General features: G+C 47.0%; 1 protein-coding gene across 1 annotated transcript in view; it reads right to left on the bottom strand.

Moving 5' to 3' along the window:
* LOC140212391 (nuclear receptor ROR-alpha A-like) overlaps nucleotides 1-25,210 on the bottom strand; it is a 289,576-nt gene extending 264,366 nt beyond the window's left edge. The window contains exons 1-6 of the mRNA XM_072283142.1: nucleotides 25,068-25,210; nucleotides 17,482-17,527; nucleotides 9,862-10,086; nucleotides 8,817-8,839; nucleotides 7,659-7,774; nucleotides 1,954-2,312 (exon numbers count right to left, since the gene is read on the bottom strand). Coding sequence (XP_072139243.1) covers nucleotides 1,954-2,312; nucleotides 7,659-7,774; nucleotides 8,817-8,839; nucleotides 9,862-10,086; nucleotides 17,482-17,527; nucleotides 25,068-25,129 — 831 coding nt within the window. The 5' untranslated portion in view covers nucleotides 25,130-25,210. The remainder of the gene's footprint in view (nucleotides 1-1,953; nucleotides 2,313-7,658; nucleotides 7,775-8,816; nucleotides 8,840-9,861; nucleotides 10,087-17,481; nucleotides 17,528-25,067) is intronic.
* Nucleotides 25,211-25,722: the final 512 nt, after the last annotated feature.

The raw sequence follows: 25,722 nt of genomic DNA, 5'->3' as shown, positions 1-25,722 counted from the left end.
TCAGGAGTCTGCGGAGATTTGGCATGACATCAAAAATCTTGACAAACTTCTATAGATGTGTAGTGGAAAGTGTACTGACTGGCTGCATTGCAACCTAGTATGGAAACACCAATGCCTTTGAGCGGAAAATTCTACAAAAGATAGTGGATTTGGCCCAGTACATCACAGACAAAGCCCTCCCAACATTTAGCACACCTACATGAAACGCTGTTGTAGGAAAGCAGCAATCATCAAAAATCCTCACCACCCACCAGGCCATGCTCTTTGCTCACTGCTGCCATCAGGTAGAAGATACAAGTGCCTCAGGACTCACACCACCAGGTTCAAAAACAGTTACTACCCTCAAACCATCAGGCTCTTGAACAAAAGAGGATAACTCCCATCATCTATTGAGATATTCCCACAACTAATAATCTCACTTTAAGGATTTTATCTTGCTATTTCATGCTCTCATTGTTTATTGCTATTTATTTATTTATGTTTGTATTTGCAGTTTGTTTACATTTTACTTGTTATATTTACTATTCTATAGATTTGCTGTGTATGCCTGCAGGAAAATGAATCTCAAGGTTGGATGTGGTGACGTGTATGCACTCTTGATAATAAATTTGACTTTGAACTTTGAAGAAGAAAAGCCCTAACTCACTCAACCTGTCTTTATAAGACATGCACTATAATCCATGCAGCATTATGGTAAATCTCTACACCCTCAGGATGAGGCTTTTCATTCCAGAACTACTAAGATGTCCTCCTTCTTCGAAGAAAGGGGCATCCCTTCCTCCACCGTCAATGCTGCCCTCACCCACATCTCTTCCATTTTGCGCATGACTGCCTTCAACCCATCCTCCCGCTATCACACCAGGAATAGGGTCCCTTTTCTCCTCACCACTAGCCTCCGCGACCAACACATAATTCTCCACAACTTCCGCTATCTCCAACAGGATCCCACATCTTTCCCCACCACTTCTTCCTCTCCTCCCTCCACCTTCTTACTCTGACTTCTCTTTCTTTTCAGACCTGATGAATGGTCTTGGCCCAAAACATCAACTGTTTACTCTTTTCCATAGATCCTGCCTGGCCTGTTGAGTTCCTCCAGCATTTTGTGTGCGTTGCTTTGGATTTCCAGCATCTGCAGATTTTCTCATGTTTGGGAGCCCCCTCCTATCCACCTTTCCTCCTGTGGAAGAACACCCACACCAGGTTCCAACGTTTATCCCTTGATCCAAGATGGAAAAGGTGGGTGGAAGGAGACAAGTGTTGTGCCAATGATTACTTGTGAAATGTGAAGATAGATGCAAAATGGAAACAGGTTCTTTGGAGAACTGGTCTGTAGTGATTTGTTTATTCTCCCCATATCCCCATCAGTACTTTTTCCCCCACTTATTTCTCCCTCATATTCCCACCAACTCCCCCCACCTTTGGATTCTACCCCTCACTGGGAGGGCAACCTACAGCAGCCAACTATCCCACCAACCCAGTGTTGGGGAAACCCACATGGTCACAGGGAGAACAGACAGATAGCACTGGAATTCAGGACTGAACCTGGGTCTCTGGCGCTGTGAGACAGCAGCTCTACCTGTGTCGTTGTATGTGCTTATCCTCTGTATTATACTTCCCAAATTGGGGCGGGGGGGTGTGAGTTTGCCACTTTACAGAAGGAATCACTAACGAGCTCAGGCAGAATAGTGTACAGTATCATTTCACATTTACTTAATATCTAGAAGGCAGGACTGTTGGGTTGGGGGAGGAGAAACCTTTTGGGGGTGGGCGGGTTGGCAAGAGGCTCAGGTTTCAGAAGTGGCACAGCTTCAGGATGCTCTCTACCCCTCGACTGGGGCTGAAGAACGGGGCAACAGGGCAGCGGAAATTGGTCCTGAAGGTGCAGAGGAGATCCATGCAGCAGGCATCATAGAAGGAGACCTGGCCAGCTTCAAAGTCCAAGTAGACACCTACCCTGGAAAGCTTGGAGGTCACCTCCAGGGGCTGACGGCGCTTGTTGTTCATCCAGTAGTCCAGCAGCCTGCAGATGCTCCAGTAACCGTTGGATGGTGCCAGCTTGATGTAGCCCTTGCGGGCACTGTGGATACAGGTCACGCCCAGGTACCAGGCCTGCGAGTCTCCTACCTCCACCTCCCAGTAGTGCCGTCCTGATTTGAAGTGGGTCGTGGCCAGCACCCCGTGGAATGAGCTGAAACGTTTGGGGTCATCGGAGGTTTGACCCCGTGAGCCAGAGGACTCCACCATGGTGCAGTCTCTATTGAAGCGGAGGCTGGGGTGGGCGGTCAGGGGGTTGAAGTAGAGATTCTCCGGCCCTGAAATTGTTTAACAAATAATAAATTATTCAGCAACAACAGGTGTCAAATTCCATCTTTTTCCTTCCCTCCTGCCTCCCACCAGCTCAAAGTTCAAAGTAAAATTATTATCAAATTTATGCATTCCATAACTTTGAGATTCAATTTCTTACGGGCACCCACAAAACAAAGAAATACAATAGAATCCATAAAAATAACACACACACACACACACAAAGACCAACAAACATCCTATGTGCAAAGGAGGACAAATCCCCTAAACAATAAAAAGTAAACAACTAATACATCAAACGTGAGCTGCAGAGTTCAGTGCTGAGGTGAGTGAAGGTGGTCCAGGAGCCTAATTGCTTCAGGGCAACAACCGCTTCCCAACCTGGCAGTGTGGGACCCAAGACTCCTCCACCTCCTGCCTGATGGTAGCAGGAAGAAGAGAGGAAGAAGAGTCAAATGCAGGCAGATAGTGCTTAACACTGGTTCATTTTCAGCTCTTAGATTTTGATGCTTTAATCTGGCTCAACACATTAATCAACGCAGAGAAGTGGAGGTGTACATTGGTTATACCCCAACATATCACATCATGAGAGGAGGTCATTCAACCTATCCTACCTCTGTGCTGCCTCCCCTGCCCTAAAAGGGCAACCACTGTAATTATTAGCTTCCTTCTTTCAGGATCTTAATGCATTAGAAGCAGCTCTGAGAAGTTTTACTGTGTTGATACGTGGATCAAGTGGGGTATAGTGTTAATAATGGTTGGATATTTTGGGTTTAGAAGAGAGAGAGTGAACTTAATTGAACTATGCAAGAGATGTCAGACATTACAGATGTGGAGAGGATACTTCCTCTTAAGGAAGAATAGAACTAAGAGGTCATCTTAAACCAGAGGCAAGGTGAATTCTTGAAGCCACTGCCTCAAATCTCCAGTTTACCCAGTTTCAATCCTGATATCAGTTTTGCCTGTGTGGACTTTGCATGTTCTCCTTGTGTCTGCACTCTGAGTGTCACAGTTTCTCCCAAATCTCAAGGACTTGTGTAGCGAGGAAATGGTTTATTACTGACACAGTGTCCTTCAGCCCATCAAGTCTATACAGACCATTTACACCAATCCCATTATATTCTCCCCATATTACCCATCAACTCTCCCCAGATTCTACCCTCATCCTCACATCAAGGGAGCAAATGGAAGCTGATTAACCCACTGACCCCACACATCATGGGATGTGGGAGGAAACTGGAAAATCTGGGGAAAACACACACCAGTGCAGGGTGAAGGTACAAATTCCATACATTCAATGCCCAAGACTGAGAATGAACTTGGATTCCTGGCTCTGTGAGACAGCAGCTGTATCTGAACCCTCCTCCTGTAACCGTGACATGGGTCTGGCAAAGAATTCATGAACGTGGAGGATTGTCTTATTTCAAAAGGCAGTCTGTTCTCCTCACCTTCTCAACAGGCGATCTGGGATGGGCAGAAAATACTTGCTTTGTGGCAATGCCCTGTCCCTTAGATGATTAAATATGACCTTGAGGTTGTGCAGAGAAGCCACTGAATTCAGTATGCACAACACAGGACCAGGTTCTTCTCTGTGTTAGTGTTTCTGTCTCAAACCAGCCTCCTCCTGCGCTTCTCCTAAACCCATTTTCCTGTGTTGCCCATCCCAGATCACCTGTTGAGAAGGTGAGGAGAACAGACTGCCTTTTTAAATAAGACCATAAGACATGGGAACAGAATTAGGCCATTTGGCCCATTGAGGCTTCTTCACCTTCGATCATGGCTGATTTATTTTCCCTCTCAACCCCATTCTCCTGCCTTCTCCCAAAAGGCTTTGAAACCCTTATTAATTATGTACCTATCAAACTTTACTTTAAATATACCCAATAACTTAGCCATCTGTGGCAATGAATTCGACAGATTCACCAACTTCTGGCTAAGTAAATTCCACCTCATCTCCATTCTAGAGGGATGTCCTTCTATTTTGAGGCCGTGTCCTCTGGTCCTAGACTCTTCCATTATCAGAAACATCTTCTCTATGTCTACTCTATCTGGGCCTTTCAACTCATCCCGTCTGTAGGGTGACAGTGTCTCTGAGGAGGGGGTTGCAGGGTTTAGAGAGAGCGAGAGGGAGAAGCAATTTGGTTATGGCAGTCTTCACAGCAGAGTCAGAATGTTCACCCTTCTTAGAGTACTGAAACTGACTAATGATATAATTTTCCATGAACCCTTCCCTATCTCTGTAATTCCCTCCACCTCTACTCCCCTCTCTATCTAACACTCTCTCCATCACTTACTCCCCTCCCTATCTTTGCAACTCCCTCCAGCCTTATACCCCTTAATATCTCTATAACCCCCAGTTCTATCCCTTACACCCTTCCTAACTCCAAAACTCCTTCTGGTTCCTACACCCCTCTTCATCTCCATAACTATCCTCTGTCCCTTACACCCTCCCTATCTCTGTAACTCACTTTGGCTTCAATAGCTCTATTTCTATAATCCCCACCAGACCACTACACCACTCCTTCCCTTTGTAATTTCCTCCAGCTCCTATATCACCACACTCTTCCAATTCTAGATCCTTGATTGTCCCCTAATTCTCATTGCTCCACCACTGGAGAGGGGAGAAAGGGGGCATGGGCTCTGAACTCCAGAATGCCCTTCAGAACCTGCACTCCTTTAAAACCCTTAGAGCCATACTCACAAAACACTACAGCATAAAAACAGGCCCTTCAGCCCATCTAACCCATGCTGAACTATTATTCTGCCCATGCCATAGACTCGCACCTGGACCATAGCCCTTTATACCCCTCCCATCCATGTACTTATCCAAACACCTCCTAAAACGTGTCCAGGACACCTCAAGTGGCAACTCATGTGGCAACAGAACTCTCAATGGATACGGTTAAGTATTCTCGTTTCAGCCTGATACAGCTAGAAAACACAACTGCTTCTAAGGTCAGTACAGTTAACAAAGATATCTTAATGCGATGAAATAAACTGTCGCTGCTTAAAACTGATGGAAACAATGCCGATTGTGGATGTATTCCTTGCTGGATTCCACGCAGGAAAAGTGGCTGCAGGTCAGGGATACAAGTGCGTTTAAGGAAACAGGCTTTTAAGCTCTCATTACCACTATCTTGCTGGCAAATGTGCAGTCTCTGGTGAATAAAATTGAAGATCTCAGAGCTAGAGTGCTGAATCAGAGGGACATTACGACCATGTGTGTCCTTTGTCTCATGGAATCCTGGTTAACCCCTTCTGTACTGGATGCAGCGATTCAGATCGATGGGTTTACTATACACTGTCAGGATAGATCTATAGTCTCTCAAAAGCAGAGGTGGAGGAGTATGCCTCATGATCAACTCCTCTTGGTGCACAAATATATCAATGCTGTCCCAATTCTGCTCTCCAAACCTGGAATATCTCACAGTTAAGTGCCATCAATTTTACCTACCATGGGAGATTCCCATGATCATTTTGGTAGCAAACTACATTTCACCTCAGGCCAATATCAATTACGCTTTAGATGATCTGAGCAATGGGATCAACATGCATGAGATAGCACACCCTAATGTCTTCACCACTGTCTTGGGGGATTTTAACTAGGCCAGTCTGAAAAAAAAAATCACTAAACAATTACCATCAACGGATCACTTGCAATACCAGAGGAAACAACACACTGGACCATTGCTACACCACCACCAAGAATGCCTACTATACTATTCCATGCCCTCACTTCAGGAAACTGATCACATGGCTGTACTTCTACTCCCTGAGTATAGGCAGAGACTGAAGACTACAGCACCAGTAGTGAGGACCAGGAAGGTATGGACAAGGGAAGCACAGAAGCGCTTACAGGACTGCTTTGAATCGGTGGTCTGGACCATATTCAGGGATTCATCTTCAAATCTGGATGAGTATGCTGCAGTTGTTACTGACTTCATTAAAACTTCCGTGGATGAGTGTGTGCTTACAAAGACTTGCTGTTCATTCCCAAACCAAAAGCTGTGGATGAACCAGGAGGTACGTCGTCTGCTGAAGGCTAGATCTGTGGCATTCAAGTCTGGCGACCCAGGCCTGTACCAGAAAACCATGTATGATTTGCAGAGGGCTATTTCAAGGGTGAAGAGACAATTTCAAACGAGGTTGGAAACGACATCGGATGCACGGCAACTCTGGCAGGGTCTGCAAGGCATTACTTCCTGCAAAGCGAAACCCAATAGCATGAATGGCAGCAATGCTTTACTAACAGATGAACTCAACACCTTCTATGCCTGCTTTGAAAGAGAGAATATAACTACAGCTGTGAAGATCCTTGCTTCACCTGGTGACCCCATGATCTCTGTCTCAGAGGCCAATGTTATGCTGTCTTTAAAGAGAATGAACCCTTGCAAGGCGGAAAGTCCTGACAGAGTACCTGGTAAGGCTCTGAAAACTTGTAACAACCAACTGGCAGGAGTATTCAAGGACATTTTAACCTCTCACTGCTACAGGCGGAAGTTCCCACTTGCTTCAAAAAGGTAACAATTATACCAATGCCTAAGAATAATGTGAGCTGCCTTAATAACCATCGCCCAGTAGCACTCACATTTACAGTGATGAAATACTTTTGAGAGGTTGGTCATGACTAGACCTGTCTCAGTGAGGACCTGGACCTACTGTATCTTGCCTATCGCCACAATAGGTCAATGGCAGACGCAACCTCAATGGGTCTTCACATGGCCTTAAACCACCTGGACAATACAAACACCCATGTCAGGATGCTGTTCATCGACTATAGCTCAGCATTTAACGCCATCATTCCCACAATTTTGATTGAGAAGTTACAGAACCTGGGCCTCTGCACTTCAACTGCTGATGCTAAGTTAACAAATTTCATGACATATGCTGGTGGTAATTAGCTCAATTCTGAAATGTTGCAATCAAACCAATATCGACCACTTCCCCGGCAGCTTGTTCAAAATTCTGAGTGAAGAAGCTCCCCCTCAGATTCCCCTTAAATAATTCACCTTTCAACCTTTCTTGTACTGGAGCTACAGCCTCCAGTACAAATCTCACCCAACTTCAGTGAAAATTACACCCCACATAACTCTCTATACTTAGCCCTATCTATACCCCACATAACTCTGTATACTTAGCCTTATCTGTACCCTTTCTTGACTTTCTTGTCTGACTCTTAGGTTATCAGTTCTGATATCTCATAAGATCAAATTCTGCTTCACAATGTGGTCTGTTGGCCTCAACACAGGGAGAGCTTGTGCTGCTGCAATCCGCCATGGCCTAGATCTCTCCTTGGGGTAATGTATTTACCCCAAGCTAGGGTACTGGGAGGGGAGGGGCATGGTTTTAGTTACCTGGACTGATAAAATCCTGCATCCGTTTCCAGGCGATGAGCTGTAGGGGTCCAGTGAACAGGTCCCAACGTGCATACAGCTTCTGTCTTGCGAGCTTCTCCAGCTGGGGCATTGGCCTGCAAAAGGGCAGGAGAGGAAGACAATTGAGGATTAAACCCCAGCATTGCAGGCTGAGCCTGCCATGGATGTATCTGTTCCATCCCACTCTCTCTCTCTCTCTCCCTTCAAATGGACTCGATGACACACAGGGAGGTGACGGAGTGAGTGCTGCACTGTCGGAGGGTGATGTTACACTGAGGCCTCTATTGTCCTCATGAGGGACGGCGGAAGAACATCAGAGGTGGACAGGGAATGTAGTCCACTCACGGTTCTCAGAACCAGCTGTGTCGTGCCGGGAAGCTTGACTGCTGTGAGATCCTGCTAAGCACAAAATGCCTCACAAACTAAAAGAGGGCACCCACGGTGGAGTGAACTCCTTGGGTCTCATTCCTTCGTTATTAAAGGGAGGAATCCCTGGGCAGCTCTCATAGCTCCAAGGACCTGGCTTCAATCCTAACCTCCGATGGGAAGTTCACATGCTCTCCCTATGACCGTGTGGGTTCTCACCAGGTGTTTGTTTCCTCCCATGTAGCAAAGGAAGTGCAGGGTTAGTGGGTTAATTGCCTCCCTAGTGTGTGGGTAGGCAACAGGACAGGGGGTAACTGATAAACATATGAGCTTGAAGGAGAATAACTGAGGGAATAGGCTGAGGATGATGTGGTCTGCAAGCTGGCAGAGACTCCATGGGCTAAGTGACCTCCTGCTCTGCAAGAATGTGACACAAAGCCCCAACTCCTTCCCAAGAGGTTCTGTGAGCAACTAAGGGAAATTGTGATGCAGGATCACTGATAGATCACATCTGGAATTCAGGAGAAACCTCCTCTCCCGAAGTTTCTTTGAAACAAAGGGAAGATTCCACAAGGAGAGAGAAGGGGAGACTGAAACCAGAAGCTGTCCAGACAAAATGTTTGCCAGTTAATTTGAGCAAGATTCAGGGAAAAAACTGCCTGCCTGAAGAGTTGGTTTCCAGCCCAATACCCTCACCCATCAGATACTGTTGCCTTGATTGGGAATGTCAGAATCCGTAGGTTAAAGAAGGAAACAGGAGTGTTGACTTACTGAGAAATAGTGTCCAGCATTTCCTGTAAAACAAGGAAACGAAAAATAATAGCATTAATATCACTAAGCTCATAAAGTATCTCAAGCTAAAACAGCCAGAACCTCATCCAGTGAAGGGCCTCCCTCAGGGGCATTCAACTTTATCTCATTACTTAACCCCCCAGGGCAGAGTCATATTTGGTCATCCAGTAAGGAGGGGGCCAGAGGGAGTAGGCTGTCCTAGTGAACCTGTTCCTGGTGTTGGCAAAGATAGCTATCCGTGGGTTCTTGAGGCGGGTAGCAGAGCCCGGGCTGAACAGCTATCAATGTGCAATGTGCTGGCTGTATAGTATGTCGTGCAGAGGTAAACATGGAGAAAGAACTGGGAACCACAAGGAATAAACGGCATCCCAGAGAGGGAGGAACACTTTAATTTAGTTTGTAATAGACACTGTTATTGCCTCTGTGTTTGTGTCGTGTTGCAGAACTGTAAATTGGCAATATATGTACTTTTGTAATAAAAAAGGGCAAGTCAACATGGGTTAGACACAGATTAAAGCTTTCTCTACACTGGCGGCAGCAACAGTATGAGTTAGATGTAGTGTAAAGTGTACACTGTCCCAAAAAAAAATAAAGGAACAAGGTACAAGTTTTAGCAACACACAAAAAGTGCTGGTGAACGCAGCAGGCCAGGCAGCATCTATAGGAAGAGGCACAGTCGACGTTTTGGGCCGAGACCCTTCGTCAGGTACAAGTACAAGATTTCTTGCCTTCTATTTCAAACCACCTCCACTAATCCTGATGTAACTGCCCTTTCATGCAGTCATAGTGAAAGAAGTGAGTGAGCCCCAGAAAGAGAGAGGGAGAAAAGTATGAAAGAAGTGTGTGATCAAGATGGAAAGAGGAAAAATAAATAGTGGAGGGGGAGGGGGAGAATGAGAATCTAAGAATATACTTGGGCCTAAACCGAAGTGAGAAGCAAGGTAACGTCAAACCTCCCACCCAGAGTCCCAGCTCTGCATAACCACCACCACCAGGACCCTCCAACCAAAGCATAGAGCCTCACCTCCAGTGAGACGGACTGGCTGAGCTTGCTCTGGATGTTGGTGATGGACTTCTCCAGCTCTACGATGGTGGCCGTCAGGTCCACTTCCCCTGCTTCTGTCTCCTTCAGAGCCACCTGCTCCTCCTCCTCCAGCTGTACTAAAAATATCTCCCTTTCTTCAATTAGAAACTCCATCATTTTAGCAAAATCTTTTTCAATTTTCTCCTTTAACTCTTTTCTTCTCTTCTGTTTGGTGTCAGATCCCAGGGTGGCAAGAGAGAAGGGGTTTCAAAGAGACAGATAGTGCCAGGTAAGTGCAAAAGAAAAACATTTCCTCTTTGAGATAATTAATTCTATAGGATCTGGTGGTCAGTTCGGCATTTATTGGTCATCCCCAGCTGCCCCTTGGGTGGCTTGCTGGGCCATTTAGGAAACATGGTTAACAGTCAAGCACAACATTGTGGGATCAGAAGACAAATGGTGGAACCTAGAGCATCAAACAACCTGCTAGAGGGTAGATTTTCTTCCCTAAAGGACCTCAGTGACCCGCATGGGTTTCCATAATGGTCCTGCAGACTTACAGCCACAGTTGTTGATCCGAGACATTACCTGTGGATTTATTTGGCTAACTGATCTACAGGTGTCAGTCAAACTGTGTGGTGGGATTTGAACTCACGGCTCTGGATTAATGGCCTAGTTGACACGAATCATACAGCACAGAAACAGGACCACTGGCCCATTGAGCCTTTGTCGACCATCTACTACATTGATCCCATTTTACTCTCCCCATGTTCTCAACAATTACACCCCTCCCGTCAAAACTCCTAACTTCACCCACACCTTAGGGGTCAAATTCCGCACCACCCCTCCCACAGCACGGCTGTCCCTTCTCACTGCCCCTCCCATAGCACAGCTCTCCCTCATCACTCCTCTCACAGCTTGGCGTTTCCTCACCACCACCCTTCCCATTGTACAGAACTCCCTCCTCACCATCCTTCCCATTGTACAGAATTCCCTCCTCACCATCCTTCCCATTGTACAGAACTCACTCCTCACTACCCTTCCCACTGTACAGAACTGCCTCCTCACCACCCTTCCCACAGTACAGAACTACCTCCTCACCACCCTTCCCATAGTACAGAACTACCTCCTCACCATCCTTCCCATAGTACAGAACTCCCTCCTCACCACCCTTCCCATTGTACAGAACTACCTCCTCACCACCCTTCCCATTGTACAGAACTCCCTCCTCACCACCCTTCCCATAGTACAGAACTCCCTCCTCACCACCCTTCCCATTGTACAGAACTCCCTCCTCACCCTTCCCACAGTACAGAACTCCCTCCTCACCACCCCCACAGTACAGAACTCCCTCCTCACCACTCTTCCCATAGTAAAGAACTCCCTCCTCACTATCCTTCCCATTGAACAGAACTCCCTCCTCACCACCCTTCCCATTGTACAGAACTCCCTCCTCACCACCCTTCCCACAGTACAGAACTCCCTCCTCACTACCCTTCCCATAGTAAAGAACTCCCTCCTCACCATCCTTCCCATTGAACAGAACTCCCTCACCACCCTTCCCACAGTACAGAATTCCCTCCTCACCACACTTCCCACAATACAGAACTACCTCCTCACCACCCTTCCCATAGTACAGAACTACCTCCTCACCATCCTTCCCATTGTACAGAACTCCCTCCTCACCACCCTTCCCATTGTACAGAACTCCCTCCTCACCCTTCCCACAGTACAGAACTACCTCCTCACCATCCTTCCCATTGTACAGAACTCCCTCCTCACCACACTTCCCACAGTACAGAACTACCTCCTCACCACCCTTCACATAGTACAGACCTCCTTGCTCACCACCCTTCCCATTGTACAGAACTACCTCCTCACCACCCTTCCCACAGTACAGAACTCCCTCCTCACCACCCTTCCCATTGTACAGAACTCCCTCCTCACCCTTCCCACAGTACAGAACTCCCTCCTCACCACCCTTCGCATAGTACAGAACTCCCTCCTCACTATCCTTCCCATTGTACAGAACTCCCTCCTCACCACCCTTCCCATTGTACAGAACTCCCTCCTCACCACCCTTCCCATTGTACAGAACTCCCTCCTCACCACCCTTCCCACAGTACAGAACTCCCTCCTCACCATCCTTCTCATTGTACAGAACTCCCTCCTCACCACCCTTCCCATAGTACAGAACTCCCTCCTCACCACCCTTCCCATTGTACAGAACTCCCTCCTCACCCTTCCCACAGTACAGAACTCCCTCCTCACCACCCCCATCACAGTACAGAACTCCCTCCTCACCACCCTGCCCATTGTACAGAACTCCCTCCTCACTTTCCCACAGTACAGAACTCCCTCCTCATCACCCTTCCCATAGTACAGAACTCCCTCGTCACCATCCTTCCCATTGTACAGAACTCCCTCCTCACCATCCTTCCCATTGTACAGAACTCCCTCCTCACCATCCTTCCCATTGTAAAGAACACCCTCCTCACCACCCTTCCCACAGTACAGAACTACCTCCTCACCACCCTTCCCATTTTACAGAACTCCCTCCTCACCACCCTTCCCATTGTACAGAACTCCCTCCTCACCACCCTTCCCATTGTACAGAACTCCCTCCTCACCACCCTTCCCATAGTACGGAACTCCCTACTCACCATCCTTCCCATAGTACAGAACTCCCTACTCACCATCCTTCCCATTGAACATAACTACCTCTTCACCATCCTTCCCATTGTACAGAACTCCCTCCTCACCATCCTTCCCATTGTACAGAACTCCCTCCTCACCACCCTCCCCACAGTACAGAACTCCCTCCTCACCACCCTTCCCATTGTACAGAACTCTCTCCTCACCACCCTTCCCACAGTACAGAACTACCTCCTCACCACCCTTCCCATTGTACAGAACTCCCTCCTCACCATCCTTCCCATTGTACAGAACTCCCTCCTCACCATCCTTCCCATTGTACAGAACTCCCTCCTCACCACCCTTCCCATAGTACAGAACTCCCTCCTCACCATCCTTCCCATTGTACAGAACTCCCTCACCATCCTTCCCATAGTACAGAACTCCCTCCTCACCACCCTTCCCATAGTATAGAACTCCCTCCTCACCATCCTTCCCATTGTACAGAACTCCCTCACCACCCTTCCCATAGTACAGAGCTCCCTCCTCACCACCCTTCCCACAGTACAGAACTCCCTCCTCACCATCCTTCCCATTGTACAGAACTCCCTCCTCACCATCCTTCCCATTGTACAGAACTCCCTCCTCACCATCTTTTCCATTGTACAGAACTCCCTCCTCACCACCCTTCCCATTGTACAGAACTCCCTCCTCACCATCCTTCCTATTGTACAGAACTCCCTCCTCACCACCCTTCCCATTGTACAGAACTCTCTCCTCACCACCCTTCCCACAGTACAGAACTACCTCCTCACCACCCTTCCCATTGTACAGAACTCCCTCCTCACCATCCTTCCCATTGTACAGAACTCCCTCCTCACCATCCTTCCCATTGTACAGAACTCCCTCCTCACCACCCTTCCCATAGTACAGAACTCCCTCCTCACCATCCTTCCCATTGTACAGAACTCCCTCACCATCCTTCCCATAGTACAGAACTCCCTCCTCACCACCCTTCCCATAGTATAGAACTCCCTCCTCACCATCCTTCCCATTGTACAGAACTCCCTCACCACCCTTCCCATAGTACAGAACTCCCTCCTCACCACCCTTCCCACAGTACAGAACTCCCTCCTCACCATCCTTCCCATTGTACAGAACTCCCTCCTCACCATCCTTCCCATTGTACAGAACTCCCTCCTCACCATCTTTTCCATTGTACAGAACTCCCTCCTCACCACCCTTCCCATTGTACAGAACTCCCTCCTCACCATCCTTCCTATTGTACAGAACTACCTCTTCACCACCCTTCCCATGGTACACAACTCCCTCCTCACCACCCTTCCCATAGTACAGAACTTCCTCCTCACCACCCTTCCCATAGTACAGAACTCCCTCCTCACCACCCTTCCCATTGTACAGAACTCCCTCCTCACCATCCTTCCTATTGTACAGAACTACCTCTTCACCACCCTTCCCATGGTACACAACTCCCTCCTCACCACCCTTCCCATAGTACACAACTTCCTCCTCACCACCCTTCCCATAGTACAGAACTCCCTCCTCACCATCCTTCCCATTGTACAGAACTCCCTCACCATCCTTCCCATAGTACAGAACTCCCTCACCACCCTTCCCATAGTACAGAACTCCCTCACCATCCTTCCCATAGTACAGAACTCCCTCCTCACCACCCTTCCCACAGTACAGAACTCCCTCCTCACCACCCTTCCCATTGTACAGAACTCCCTCCTCACCATCCTTCCCATTGTACAGAAATCCCTCCTCACCATCTTTCCCATTGTACAGAACTCCCTCCTCACCACCCTTTCCATAGTACAGAACTACCTCCTCACCACCCTTCCCATTGTACAGAACTCCCTCCTCACCCTTCCCATTGTACAGAACTACCTCCTCACCACCCTTCCCATAGTACAGAACTCCCTCCTCACCATCCTTCCCATTGTACAGAACTACCTCCTCACCACCCTTCCCATTGTACAGAACTCCCTCCTCACCACCCTTCCCATAGTACAGAACTCCCTCCTCACCACCCTTCCCATTGTACAGAACTCCCTCCTCACCACACTTCCTATAGTACAGAACTACCTCCTCACCACCCTTCCCATTGTACAGAACTCCCTCCTCACCACCCTTCCCATAGTACAGAACTCCCTCCTCACCACCCTTCCCATTGTACAGAACTCCCTCCTCACCACACTTCCTATAGTACAGAACTACCTCCTCACCACCCTTCCCATTGTACAGAACTCCCTCCTCACCCTTCCCACAGTACAGAACTCCCTCCTCACCACCCCCACCACAGTACAGAACTCCCTCCTCATCGCCCCCACCCCCCACCCCCCCGACAGTGCAGTGCTCCCTCAGCATTGTGTTTCTGTGCTGAGCTTCTGGAATCTAGCCCACAGCTCCCTGACTCAGGAGTGAAAGAACCAACCGATGGGCCACAGCTGACAATGCAGACAAGATATTTACTGGCAGGGTGACTCTTGGTGGAGTTTACGGAAAGAATCAAGCTCTACAGGAATGAATCGGCTGTAGATGGTTTTGCTCTCTTTACACACTGAGAGTATGTTGCCATCTCATGGCCACAGCTAGTAACAGATGACCTATTTTCAACAACCACACAGTTGCATATTGCACCTTTCCCTGCCTCAGAACCTCCTGGCGGCCTTCTGCTGTACAAAAAGATGGTACTGAGGAGGTAGCACCGCACTGCATGAAGAGCAATAAGGAGAGACCATTGTGCTGCAGAAGAGATGGCGCCAAGCCTGTGGGATGGGCACAGCAAGACTCCAGCAGCAGCAATGAACCACATCATCTATCTCTCTATTTAAGAATACAATGAACAGGAGCAGAAGGCTATATTGTTCCTGCTGCATCATTCAGTAAAACAACAATTGATCTCAGTTTTATCATCAATTTTCTGCGCAATCCCCATTCCTCTCTGTGGTCCACGTCCATAGAACATGGACCAGTCCATGGAAGGTGAATGGAAATGAGACCAGGATCTGCCTGTCTTCACAAATTATTCAGCAACCCTGTCACCCAGCTTAGCGCAAAAACTCTGCAACACTCTAAAACAAGCCTATTTATCCCACCTAAATAAAGGAACCTATGGTATATGCAGTGCTTCAGGTGTGGTCTCACCAATACCCTGCAAAGTTGCATCTAACATTTGCACTCCATACCCTTTTCAAAGTAGGCTGTGGGATAAACCCCGTCCCCAGAGTCTGGCAGATATCCTTATAACTGGCAAGACTGAGATAGGGCACTATCAATCTGTTGCTGAGGGAAGAACAATGGCCAAGAACTCAGAGACGTATGGCACCAAAACAGTCCCTTTGGCCCACCATGTCCATACTGACCATCTAGTATCCGCCACACTAAACTCATTTACCAATGTATCGAGTATCTGCCACACCAGACTCATTTACCAACGTATCCAGTATCTGCCACACCAAACTCATTTACCAACGTATCGAGTATCTGCCACAACAAACTCATTTACCAACGTATTGAGTATCTGCCACACCAAACTCATTTACCAACGTATCGAGTATCTGCCACACTAAACTCATTTACCAACGTATCGAGTATCTGCCACAACAAACTCATTTACCAACGTATTGAGTATCTGCCACACCAAACTCATTTACCAACGTATCGAGTATCTGCCACACCAATCTCATTTACCAACATATTGAGTATCTGCCACACTAAACTCATTTACGAAAGTATCGAGTATCTGCCACACCAATCTCATTTACTAATGGATCGAGTATATGCCACACTATTCTTGTTTACCAATGCAGACAGCTTTTGTCAGGTTTTACAAAAACATGTAGGATTTGACTTCCAGCCACAGGAAACATCCAACTGGTAGCTACAAACTGGGACCTATCCCTGTAATACCCTCCCTCCTCCAACACACAAACTCCTCCCTATCTCTATATCCCCCTCTGGTCCGTACACCCCTCTGACCTGTGCACCCCTCTCTACCACTGTAACCCCCTCTGGCTCCCACACTTCTTCCTACATCCGTAAACACCTCTGGCATGTACACTCCTTCCTATCTCTGTAACTCCCTCCTCCAGCCTATACACCCTCCCTAACTCTGTAACCCCCACTCTGGCCCCCACACCCTCTCCATCTCTGTAACCCACCCCCCCCCCCGGCTCCCACACCCATCTCTATCTTAGTAAACTCCTTCAACCCATACACCCCTCCCTATTGCTGTAACCTCCTCCGATCCGTACACCCCTCCCTATCTCAGTAACTTCCTCCGTCCCCCATCTCCATAACTCCTTCAGCCACCAGACTCCTCTGTGTCTCCGGCCCCCATACTGTAAACCCCTCCAGCCTCACACCCATCCTTATCTTAGTAAACTCCTTCAACCCATACACACCTACCCATCTCTGTAACCTCCTCTGGTCCTCACACCCCTCCCTATCTCTGCAACCTTTTCCAGCACTCACATAACCCATCATAGTAAACTCCTTCAGCCCTATTGCTGTAACCTTCTCTGACCCGTATACCCCTCCCTATCGCTGTAAGCTCCTCTGACCCGTACACCCCTCCCCATCTCTGTAACCACATACAGCCTGTACACCCCATCCATCTCTGTAACCCCTCCCACACCCACATCCATCCCCAATTCCATCAGTGTAACCCTCTCCAAACCATATCCCTGCTTCTGTAATATCCAGCAGTAAGTCCTCCCTTTTTCTCTGATCACTATATTCCTCCAACATCGGTCTCTAAGCATCCTCCAACTCCCTACACCCTACCCTCAGCAAATGAGCTTTCCACTGCCTGGGACATAAAGCCATGAAATTCCCTCCCTACACTGTCCTGGTGACTTGCTGTCTGGGGACCAGAGGTTACTTAACTATAAGTCTGTCCTATTTTATTTTAGATATACTTTGGCAATTACCACAGTAATTTAGGAACATTCTGCTTACCAGAAACTCTTCTGTTAATTCATGAACTAGTAGAATATCACAAGTCCTAGACAAAATGAGAATATATCGAGAATTCACTCCACAATAGATAAAATACAGTCCACCATCCGCTCATATGTTAAATTTTTCATTCAGAGATCATGGAGGAGGTTACTGTTTTTGTAACTCCAAAAACTAATCAAATAAGACATGGGAGCTCAGGAAAATATGCGTACTTCGTTTTATACTTTAGTAAGGTGTGCACATATGTAATGATGCATGCCATTCATGTACTTTTTATACAACCTGTAATTAATTCAGAGGCAGAACAGAGTTCTGGGTTGAGGTTTGAAACTGACAGATGTTGAAGTTTACAAAATTACGAGAACCACAGATGGAATAGACAGAATCATTTTTTCCTAGGTCGAGATGTCAATTAATAGAGAGTATAGCTTTAAGGTGGGAAGGAGGAAGTTTAGAGGAGGTTTGGGCGGCAGATTTGTTTATATATACAGAGAGTGCTGGTTGTCCAGAACAAGCTTCCAGAGAAGGTGATATAATAGGTGTTTAAGAGAAATTTGGAAACAATATGCAGGAAATGGAGGCATAAGGACCAATTATGACTAGAAGGGATTAGTTTGGCATCATGAGTCAAAGGGCCTGTTTCTGTGCTGTAATATTCTACGTTCTATGGACCACAGGGTAGTGGAAGGCAACGGGGAGAGTGCGAGAAATCGATGACATGGCTGAGAATGATCAGCCATTGTCTTACTAAATGACAGAGCAGCTCGATGGGCTGAGTAACCGCCCACTCCCGTTCATTTCCTGCTGCCTGGGAACTTAGTCCATAGTCGCATTTCTAATGGGTTATGGATGCATCACAAGAACAAAAACATGGGAACGTCATATATAGAAAATTACGAAAGGTACGGTAATCAGCAAGAAACATTCTCCCATATCAGAGCCAAGACTACAGGAGACATGGATTTAGATGAGGGTCAAATTGGAAAGGTAGGGTATGGACTGAATTGAGCAGTGGGGCCAGGGCCCGAGAGCACAGTGAAGTGGCAGGGCCTGGGTCTGCGAGTGAGGAACGACCCGGGGTTCGGACGACTTAAGTGTCGGGCCAGATTGAAAAGGTCAGGATGCCGGGGCTGGAGGTGAGAAATGTGCTGGTTCAGCTCACTGCTTTGCGAGGTTTACCCATCTCTGCACTGAACTGAGGCAGTGGCCTGCAACTAACAGGCTACCAGATCAGCCACAGTGATGACTGGCTTCATGGCGGTGGACTCACTTTCGTGAACTTCAGTTGTTTGCTTGCTTTTTGTTCTTTGTACAATGTGTGCTTGATGGTCTTTTTTAAAATGAGTTCCATTGGGTCTCTTTGCTTTGGTGGCTACCGGTAAAGAAACTAATCTCACGGTTGTACATAGTATACACTGATAATAAGTGTACTTGGAAGAGATTTAGAGGCAGGACCTTTTTCGCTCAGACACTGGGCGAGTACGTGGAACAGTGCCTGTGAGCGAGAAGGAAGCAGAGTTGAACAAGTTCCCAAATAAGCACATGAATCACTGAATCACTGAGGCTCTGGGCCAATGCTGGAAAATGAAACTAATGTGGATAGGGGTGCTGCAAGCTGAGTTGGCAATGTATCTTCCACTCTTCTGACAATGGTTGAGCAAGCAGCCTCACAGTTCATTAGGTGAGTGACTCAAGGTAAAAGTGCAAGGGGAAACAAATGAGCATGTAAATCATGGAGGCGTAGAAGGCTCTGGGCCAATGGAACTGCTTTAACACTAAGTCTCAGTGGAGAGATGGGAGGCTTAGTAATGAATAAACATAAAAATGTGCCAATCATATATTGGGTAGGAATTATAATGAGGTAACAATAGTGTAAATTAGGGGTCTAAAGGGATTCATTCATTGCTACAGATGGCAGTGGAGGCCAAGTCATTGGATATATTTAAAGCAGAGGTTGAAAGGATCTCAATCAATAATGGCATCAAAGGTTACAGGGCGAAGGCAGGAGAATGGAGTTGTGAAGAAAAATAAATTAGTCATGATCAAATGGCAGAGCAGACTCAAGGGGCCAATGGCCTAATTCTATTACTAGGTCTTGTTTCTTGAGTACCAAAATACAGTGATTCAGGAATAGCTTCTTTCCCTCTACCATCTGATTCCTAAATGGACATTGGGGGTGCATGGGGTGTCAGGGAGGGGTAGCACCTCTGGTGGGGGAACATGTCACGTCCTTTTCAAGGCGGTTAGTCCACCTTTAGTCCCCACCTGGCACTCAGCTCTCACCTGTGGCTCCCTGTAGCTGTTTGCATGCGATAGCGGCCACACCCCAGGCAACGGCTTCGACAAGCCGGGTAAACCAGGTGAGGGTAGCCGATGGGTCTCAAACGCTCGGTGAAATAGGGAGTTGTCTATCCCAGCACTTGAAGACAGACTCCGGTGGATTGAGTAGACGAGACCAATGGAAGGTCCAACAGTCAAGAAGGCAGTCTCTGCAAGCGTCATGGAACGTGTAGAGCAGGACAAGACACAGAAGACATCCTGGTCATCCACTGCGCCTAGTCCTATCTCCAGCCGTCTCGACTCTGTCTTGCCACTGGATCCAGATGGGAATTGGGAATAGAGAGTGAGGCTGACGCTGCGCAACCCTCCCTCACTTAAATCCAAATCATGCGCGGTCCTGATCGACGTCGACGATGGACAAACACAAATGGACATTGAATCTTTGGACACTACCTCACTTTTTTTTTTATATACAGTATTTCTGTTTTTGCACTTTTAAAAATCTATTCAACATATGCAATTGATTTACTTGATTATTATTTTTCATTTTATTTATTTTTTTCTCTCTGCTAGATTATGTATTGCATTGAACTGCAGTACATAAATTTCACGTCACATGCCGGTGATAATAAACCTGATTCTGCAAGCTGTTGTGCCATCTAGACAGATCTAGACAGATCATTGAGGTAGTAAAAAGGATACAGAATCCAGAATATAGTGTTACAGTTACAGAGAAAGTGCAATGCAGCAGAACTAATAAATTGCAAAGGCCATGATGCAGTAGACCCTGAGATTAAGAGCTCCTCTTATATAAATCATGATGTATATGTGATAAATAAATGGGAATCTGAATTTGAATGTGAACTTGTAGGTAGCAACAGGATTAACAAAGTACAAGCACAATTCTGGAGCTGACTTTTGCTAAATTAGAACCACAATGCAATTAATGTGTTTGCTGACTGAACTATCTCATAAAGTCAATTGTTCTGCTGACACAATGGTTGCGCTCTGAGCTGCTTGTTTAATATATCATCATTCAACCATTTACATGTATAGCACCAATGTGACATTTACCAGGAGCTTTGTAGACAAAGGGCTCAAAGCATTGTTGAGGATCTCTACCACCCATCCCACAATCTTTTTGACCCACTACCATCAGGAAAGTGATACATAGAAACATAGAAAATAGGTGCAGGAGTAGGCCATTCAGCCCTTCGAGCCTGCACCGCCATTTATTATGATCATGGCTGATCATCCAACTCAGAACCCTGCACCAGCCTTCCCTCCATACCCCCTGACCCCCGTAGCCACAAGGGCCATATCTAACTCCCTCTTAAATATAGCCAATGAACTGGCCTCAACTGTTTCCTGTGGCAGAGAATTCCACAGATTCACCACACTCCGTGTGAAGAAGTTTTTCCTAATCTCGGTCCTAAAAGGCTTCCCCTTTATCTTCAAACTGTGACCCCTCGTTCTGGACTTCTCCAACATCGGGAACAATCTTCCTGCATCTAGCCTGTCCAATCCCTTTAGGATTTTATACGTTTCAATCAGATCCCCCCTCAATCTTCTAAATTCCAACGAGTACAAGCCCAGTTCATCCAGTCTTTCTTCATGTGAAAGTCCTGCCATCCCAGGAATCAATCTGGTGAACCTTCTTTGTACTCCCTCTATGGCAAGGATGTCTTTCCTCAGATTAGGGGACCAAAACTGCACACAATACTCCAGGTGTGGTCTCACCAAGGCCTTGTACAACTGCAGTAGTACCTCCCTGCTCCTGTACTCGAATCCTCTCGCTATAAATGCCAGCATACCATTCGCCTTTTTCACTGCCTGCTGTACCTGCATGCCCACTTTCAATGACTGGTGTATAATGACACCCAGGTCTCGTTGCACCTCCCCTTTTCCTAATCGGCCACCATTCAGATAATAATCTGTTTTCCTATTTTTGCCACCAAAGTGGATAACTTCACATTTATCCACATTAAATTGCATTTGCCATGAATTTGCCCACTCACCCAACCTATCCAAGTCACCCTGCATCCTCCTCACAGCTAACACTGCCACCCAGCTTCGTGTCATCCGCAAACTTGGAGATGCTGCATTTAATTCCCTCATCCAAGTCATTAACATATATTGTAAACAACTGGGGTCCCAGCACTGAGCCTTGCGGTACCCCACTAGTCACCGCCTGCCATTCTGAAAAGGTCCTGTTTATTCCCACTCTTTGTTTCCTGTCTGCTAACCAATTCTCTATCCACATCAATACCTTACCCCCAATACCGTGTGCTTTAGGTTTGCACACTAATCTCCTGTGTGGGACTTTGTCAAAAGCCTTTTGAAAATCTAAATATACCACATCCACTGGTTCTCCCCTATCCACTCTACTAGTTACATCCTCAAAAAATACGGGAGCATCGAGCATCGGGACTAGGATTGCTAGACTAGGTAACAGCTTCTTCCCTCAGGCTGTGAAATTAATGAATACTCTGCCACATCCGAGGTCTTGTCACTAGGACAGCAAGCTGTTTACCTGTTCTGCATACTACATGCATTTTGAATTATATTATGCGGTAATATTTTGGTTTATGTGCTGTGTGCAATATAGATTTTGTGGGTGTACCTTAGTCCAAGGGAATGCTGTTTCATTTTGTGTGTGTGTGTGTGTGTGTGTGTGTGTGTGTCAGTCATAGTCATACTTTTTTGGTCCCGGGGAAAATTGGTTTTCGTTACAGTTGCACCATAAATAATAAATAGTAATAGAAACAGAAATAGTTAAATAGTAATATGTAAATTATGCCAGTAAATTATGAAATAAGAAATAAGTGCAGGACCAGCCTATTGGCTCAGGGTGTCTGACCCTCCAAGGGAGGAGTTGTTAAGTTTGATGGCCACAGGCAGGAATGACTTCCTATGACGCTCTGCGTTGCATCTCGGTGGAATGAGTCTCTGGCTGAATGTACTCCTGTGCCCACCCAGTACATTATGTAGTGGATGGGAGACATTGACCAAGATGGCATGCAACTTAGACAGCATCCTCTTTTCAGACACCACCGTGAGAGAGTCCAGTTCCATCCCCACAACATCACTGGCCTTACGAATGAGTTCGTTGATTCTGTTGGTGTCTGCTACCCTCAGCCTGCTGCCCCAGCACACAACACGCCCAGGTGGGCGTAGACAGGGTTCAGCAGGTAGACGATGGCATCCTCAACTCCTAGTCGGGGCTGGTAGGCGAACTGGAGGGGACTTAAGTGTCCATAGGCTGGAGCAGCTCCAGAACAAGTCTCTCCAGGGTCTTCATGATGTGGGAGGTCAATGCCACCAGTCTGTAGTCATTGAGGCCGCTGGGGCGCGGCGTCTTCGGCACAGGGACGAGGCAGGACGTCTTCCACAGTACAGGAACCCTCCGGATCCTCAGGCTCAGGTTGAATACATGGCGAAGTACTCCACATAGCTGAGGGGCACAGGCTTTGAGCACCCTGGTACTGACACCATCAGGTCCTGCAGCCTTGCTTGGATTGAGACGTTTCAGCTGCCTTCTCACCTGTTCAGCTGTGAAGCCCACCGTGGTGGTTTCGTGTGGGGAAGGGGTATAGTCATGAGAGATATAGACACAGACAGATGACAGTAAAATTGAACTCGAACACACAACACATAAAGTTGTTGTTCGTCCATCGTTGACGTCGATGAGGACCTCAACACCATTATGATGGTGTCGAGACTAGCGCGTGATTTGGATTTAAGTGAGGAAGAGTTGCAGAGCGTCAGCCTCACTCTCTACTCCTAATTCCCATCTGGATCCAGTGGCAAGACAGAGTCGAGACGGCCGGAGATGGGACTAGGCGCAGTGGATGACCAGGACATCGTCTGTGTCTTGTCCTGCTCCACACGTTCCACAATGCTTGCAGAGACCGCCTTCTTGACCGTTGGACCTTCCATTGGTCTCATCCGCTCAATCTGCCAGAGTCTACCTTCACATGCTGGGATAGACAACTCCCTATCTCACCAAGGGTTTGAGACCCCGTCGGCTAACCTCACCTGGTTTAGCCGGCTTGACAAAGCCATTGCCCGGGGTGTGGCCGCTGTCGCATGCAAACAGCTACGGGGAGCCACAGGTGAGAGCTGAGTGCCAGCTGGGGACCAAACGTCGACTAACCGCCTTGAAAAGGACACGACATGTTCCCCCACCAGAGGTGCTACGCCATACACCCCAACAACACATAAAGTAATATTACCACAAATAAATTAACAAATACTATAATATATTCTAGAAGACTGACATTTGGCTTCGGGTGCCTTTACAACATGAGGTAAAAAGTAAATAGTACAATGCTACTAGCTCTTCATACATGATGAGACCTGGGTGGTGGCAGAGATTCAATAGTCTCACGGCAGGGGTGGGGGTGTGGAGGGTTGGGGGTAAGAAGCTCTTTCCATCCTAAATGTCCTTGTCCTAATGCTACAGTACCTCCTGCCTGATGGTAGGGGTCAAAGTGTGACTGCTGGATAGATGGCAGAGACCATTGACAATGCTAAAGGTGCTGTGTGCTCAGCACTCCTGGAAAATATCTCTGATGGGTAGAAGAAGGATCCCAATGATCCTCTCAGCAATCCTCACAATCCTTTGCGGGGTCTTGCAGTCAAATGCCTTGCAACTCCCCTACCAGACGGTGATGCTGACATCACATACTGAGCTTGCCTGTTCTCAAAAGCAAGAGGATTGGTTAGTGGGTGGGGGGTTAATGCGCCACTGTTAATTGCCCCCCTAGTTTATGGATACATAGTGAAACAAATCAAACAGATGTGCAAGAGAGATTAATTTGCAGGGGTCAGTAAAATAAAGAACAGGGATGGGAATGGGACTGATGGGGTGGCTCTGCTAGGAGCCAGTGTGGATCCAATGTTGAATCAGTAAATCAGTATATAACAATGACGCACATCTGGAGGAAGCAACCCCTAAACAACTGGAGAGAGCATACACACTTCTGGGCAGTGACCCCACTAACATCTGGGGAAATTAATCCATACACACATCTAGAAACTAACCTTCAATCATTTGGAGACAGGGATGTCACACATTTACACACGGACACAGACACATACATCTGGACAGTGCTTTCCCCACCCCCGAACAGCTGGAGACAACAGACCCACACACACCTAGAGTCAGTGAACTAACCCTCTCCCTATCATTTGGAGACCGTGGCCAAAAGCTTGTCCAGTTATTAAAACAGGCAGGGAATGGGTGAGTAGGTGGAGAGATTTAAGGAGGGGAATGCCCAACCTCAGGCCAACTCTCTTACCTATGTGCTTCTGACAGTCTACACACGTCGCAGAGGATTGTTTGGTCAGTGGCACAGTACATGGTTATTGGCTTTTGATGCTTCTTGCACTGCTTTGGGCCCAAGTTACCAGGAGAGTGGGAGACAGACTTCGATTCCTGCAGCCTCTCAACCAAGTTTGCTGCCAAGAAGTTCTTGGTAAAGTTTTTAGACAAGGATATCTGTGGCCAAGAGATAGGGAAATTAATTTTTGAAGTGTGCCTGATATTTTGCACTAGTATGGCTGAGGTGCAGTGTTTAGCTTACGCACCTTTTTTTAAAATATTCAGTATTTCTGTTTTTGCACGTATTTTAATCTACTCAATATATGTAATTGATTTACTTATTAAATATTTTTTGTATTTTTTTCTCTCTGCTAGGTTATGCATTGAACTGCTGCTGCTAAGTTAACAAATTTCAAGTCACATGTTGGCAATAATAAACCTGATTCTGATTCTGACACACTGTGATTCAGAGGTCCGGATTAACATTCCAGACCCAGGGTTTGAATCATTCCTCAGCGAATACAAGACAGCTCAAAACACGTATGGGTTAGTGTTAGTGAGTTGTGGGTACGCTTGATGCAAATAACACATTTCACTGTACAATCCGACGTATATGTGACGAATAAAGCTAA

The sequence above is a fragment of the Mobula birostris genome, chromosome 2 (genome assembly GCF_030028105.1).
Source record: "Mobula birostris isolate sMobBir1 chromosome 2, sMobBir1.hap1, whole genome shotgun sequence".
Taxonomy (NCBI): Eukaryota; Metazoa; Chordata; class Chondrichthyes; order Myliobatiformes; family Myliobatidae; genus Mobula; species Mobula birostris.
Note: the sequence above shows the minus strand (reverse complement) of the source record. Positions and strands in the feature narration are given on the sequence as shown.